Genomic DNA, 4,670 nt, shown 5'->3' with positions numbered 1-4,670 from the left:
CTGGGGGGGAGGGTGGAGGGAGGAGGCTGGTGGGGAGGGTGGAGTGGGAGGGTGGGGAGGTGGGGAGGGCTGGTGGGAGGGTGGGGGAAGGGCTGGGTGTGGGTGAGAGGGTGGGGTGGTGCTGGGTGGGGAGGGGCTGGTCACCCCGTGGTGCCCTTAACCTACTCACGCCGGCTTGTGCCCGCCCTCACAGTCGGCCATATTTGCGGAATACACCACGCCGCCTTTGACCCTGGCCATTGACCGAGCAACCCAACGTTCCTACCAGCTCCCTCCGCAGGACAATGTGTTGTAAACCATGAGAACGCCGCTGATGGGTGCCGGGGGAAGAGTGTCGCCATATATGGATACCTTTGATAGCCTGCTAAAAGGGCTCTCATCTTGTTGTCATCCTGACCCCCGGGCTCTCTTAACCTCCGCACGCCTCCTCCACAGCTCCGTGTGAGCTCCCCCACCCACCCTATCGCCCGCCTTCGCGTCGTCGCATTCTGGAGGTGGTGGATATGGAGGGGCGACCTTCTCAATACGGGCCATACCAATAGTCGGGGTTGTTCACAGGGGGTGGGTCGGTTATTCAAACATTTCCCCTCGAATCACATTCGACAGCAGCTTGAACCCCGCCCTCCCTCGCCCGTTGGCAGCGCCACGACGCGTTCCTTTGTGACCCTCCGCCTCGATCACTGACTGCAACCATCTCCTCCTGAGGGCAGCTTCAATCCATGATTTTGAGATGTTGGGTGACAAGCAGCTCCTGCAGAGCCTGGCACTCAAACGCACCACGCCGCTTGCCTTGCCCATTTGCGCCCTCCCCCCTCCCTCCGCGTCCTCCCTGCACATAAACTGCGTAGGAATTAGCATCGTCTTACACTCAGCTCGCCTCAGCTGAATATTAATTTTTCACAAAAATCCACGCCGGGTGTTTTTGCGTTTGGGGAGAAATCGGAGGGGTTTCGAAAAGGCTTCACCTTCGCTGCGCTATTCAGCAACCACGTCCTAGCCACTGCCGGTCGAAGGCTCTGGCATGCTGTCACAGCATACCGACCGGTTTTTGTGATGCCACAATTCATCTCGCTGCTGCACATGAGCTGATTTCATTGCTCCATCTCCAGGTTGATCGTCCTTTCGGAACGTTTTCCCTCCGGTTGCATTCTGTCACCAGTCGCGTCCATCGGCCATCGTCCTTTCTAGCGACGGGAAGTTGCGGGCTTTTAAAACTTCCTCTTCACAATACAGTGACGTGGCTAGCTTTTGGTAAATCGACCTTAGAAATTACCGGGCAGCGATGGAGTATCCATCACTGCAAATTGTCGACCACTATTGCGCATTTCTTTTGCAAAAGCTCACATGGCCGTATGGCTCTAAGGCCTGCGATAGAAACATAAATCTGATTTATAAAACTATAAGTCTGATTTACAGCATGCATTATGCATAGGGCAATAAATATAAAATGGCTGGATTCTCAGGACCATCTTCGCTACACTTCACCAATATTTTATGTTGATTAAATAAAGCCACTATGTTTGCATATAACTTCAATGCACATATGTTTTTTTTAACGTGTCCTGAGAGCACTTGTGCTCACCCATCAATCTCCGAGCCCTGGCACGTGAGGTTTACATTTTCTCCGCGTCACTTTAATTTGGTATTCGTGTTAGGTCGACGATGGGAGGGTGACACATCACGTTAAGTGTGGTGTGCTGGCGTCGCCGGTACAAACCATACACGGATGCAAAAACAACTCTCATTGCATCTTGTTGTACAGTAAAATAATATTATAAAATGTTTATATCAACAACCGAAATATATAAGTACACACACACGCACACTGAGTTTCTTGTATTTATTTTATACAAGGGGGAGTATGATGATAATTATTTCAGTACTTCCATAAAAGCAATAATACCTTGTGGTATGGGATGGGATACATCCCAAATGGATATCTGGAGAAGGCTTACACTGTCATTTGCAAATTGTGGAATGTATACACTGCGTCATAATGACTTCTAATTGATGAAACAAATCATGTGCAGCCCTATGTCAATCCACTGTTGAACGAAGGACTCCAAACACTCATGCTGCTCATGGGAGTTGTTCGACCATACTTCACAGCGTTGAACTCGAGTTACCAAGTTAATAGTGTAAAGATCGAAACACAAAAGAGGACTTACCTGACACACAGTGAACACGGTGTGCGTGCAAACACGGGCAGTGAGCAAGTGAAACGAGGCCTCTGATTGGTGCCCCTTAATCTGGGAGAGACCATGGCGAGAAAGGAGAGGTACAGAGAGGCCTAGAAAGGGATCTCAAGGGGGACTGAGGGAAATTAAAAGGATGAAGCACAAGGGGAATGGACGCTTGGAGACAAGACTGAGCTGTGCTTGCGGACAGTGATCCTGTCCACAATGAAGGCTCTTAAAACACATTCCTGCGGAGTGAGCTGGTAGGAACGTTGGGTTGCTCGGTCAATGGCCAGGGTCAACGGCGGCGTGGTGTATTCCGCAAATATGGCCGACTGTGAGGGCGGGCACAAGCCGGCGTGAGTAGGTTAAACGGTGAGTTTTATAAGGGCACCACGGGGTGACCAGCCCCTCCCCACCCAGCCCCAACCCTCCCACCCCTCACCCAGCCCCACCCTCCCCACCCAGCCCCTCCCCTCTCCACCCAGCCCCACCCCTCCCATTTTTGGATGCACGACAGATGGACGGACACAATAATCCCCTGTGGGCTGGTGGAACCAGGTGATTCCTACCAGTATAATTGAACGTGTGTCGGTCGTCATTATAAAAGTGCAAGTGCGCGAACTACGATGCTGACATTCCACTCAACTTCATAATATATGAAACAATTATAGATTTTATTAAACGAGCATAAATTAAAAGTCTAATAAATGTACAAATTATCATTTTTTTAAAACTGGCAAATAATTATATTTGGGAATGGGATTTCGTTATGCAGGACATCTTTATTTACAAGAGATATAACAAAATTTATCTGCAGAACACAGTGCTTTTGTGTCTTTTAATATAATGAATAAGGCTCCGCTCTGTCCAGTATGATTGCGTGTGCCTGCTGATAGTAAATAATTGTACATTCACTGGAAGGATTTGATTATCCACGAACTGCCCTTTACCAGTCTCCTATTTCAGACGGAGGATCGACGCACACTATTATGCACAGTGTGTATGTAATAGTCGGAAGTCTTCTAAGACGTTTTGCAAAGCATTTGGCATTTCCGAACAGTGCATAGAGTGCTTGTCAAGCGCAGCGAACGTTGTAACACTGCAATTCCGCACGTGATGTCTCGCAATTTTACAAAAGAGTGGAATCAAAGGGGCCAGTCAAATGGTGTTCTAAAAAATATATTCAGTCACTGAAAAACATTGCAATCTCTGTGTTGAAAGCATCACATTGACTCACTGATAGGAGCTGCATTCACAGGTGTGAATGTCATTGCCCTGGAAATGACAAAATGCTTGCCGTATTTATATTATATCTCTGACTCTTTATTAACAGTTTAACATATGCAGACATTACCTTGCCACTTTATTCAATGTGCCAACTGTTATAAAAGCCACACCACAAGCAACAATTTATTAACACACATTGTATGGTTTGCATAAATGTACCTAGCTCTGTAAAACAAAAGGCAAGCATGAATGTCATGAAGTCAGGCCACTTCAGCAATTGTTTCTTGCTGTGGTTGTCCCACCTGATGACGGACGCTTGTGTTGCGCCTAAAACGTCGTGATTTAATTTATTTTATTTTCTACCTACGTGACTTTACTGAAAGAACCAAAGAGTATGGAAGCCTGCAGTCACGAATACTTCAAATCTAGATACAAAAGGCAAGGTCTCTTAAACAATGGGTGTACGTTTCTGACTCCCCTCCCTCTGTCTCTGCCGATTCAGCAGTAGAATTGTTTACACCGAAGTTTTTCAATCGGAAGGGCGCGTGTGATGGGCTAAAGTGTGGGTAACCAATACCTCTTCAAAAGTATCTGGCCAGCATGGAAGAGTAGGCCAAATAACCTCTTGAGGGTCTCTCTAAAGTTATTTAGAGTGGAGGCCCTTCTGCTAGCAGTTGTGCGAGCAAAGCAATTGCAGGGCTGCACCTTTATCCTTTTGTCCAATTTGTACAAAAAATACGTAGCTTGTGTATCACGTGAGTTCTTACCACATTTGGACGCTTTGTTGGAATATAATATGATGCAATGCAGTTTGATTGTTCCGTGTACAGGAAAGATCCGGTGTAGACTTGACAGAGATAAATGCAATTTACAACTGAGCATGGGATTGTGTAATCAGATAAATACACTGACACATACAACAGTACCAGCGTAACTTTATAACGTGACAAATGAAGGCGGTCAGGAAATGGACTGAATTTGCACATTTGAAGGTTTAACAAAATAAATCAGTAGCAAGAGGGAAAGCAGTAGCCTTTATCCTGAATGAGAAAAGTGAGAATGTCAGAATTATGGATGGTTCCCTTGTCAATGTTGATCCAGCACTGCTGAGATTCTTAGCTCATATCTAGGTCTCGCCCACCAGTGATTAATCCACGTTTTCCACATGCTATTTGATGGTCTCAGCCTTGTCACTAATTCCTACTTTAAAAAATAATGACGCTGTGTGAAGGATACAAATCATCATCGTTAACAGCCATGATT

At 46.6% G+C, this 4,670-nt stretch overlaps 1 protein-coding gene across 1 annotated transcript in view; it reads right to left on the bottom strand.

The window, feature by feature from the left end:
* Positions 1-534, bottom strand: part of LOC133349074 (syndecan-2-like) — a 15,548-nt gene extending 15,014 nt beyond the window's left edge. The window contains exon 1 of the mRNA XM_061562213.1: positions 460-534. Coding sequence (XP_061418197.1) covers positions 460-534 — 75 coding nt within the window. The remainder of the gene's footprint in view (positions 1-459) is intronic.
* Between the last annotated feature and the right edge of the window lie 4,136 nt (positions 535-4,670).

Source organism: Lethenteron reissneri, chromosome 29, assembly GCF_015708825.2.
Source record: "Lethenteron reissneri isolate LAM-NWPU_2019-01 chromosome 29, ASM1570882v1, whole genome shotgun sequence".
Lineage (NCBI taxonomy): Eukaryota > Metazoa > Chordata > Hyperoartia > Petromyzontiformes > Petromyzontidae > Lethenteron > Lethenteron reissneri.
Note: the sequence above shows the minus strand (reverse complement) of the source record. Positions and strands in the feature narration are given on the sequence as shown.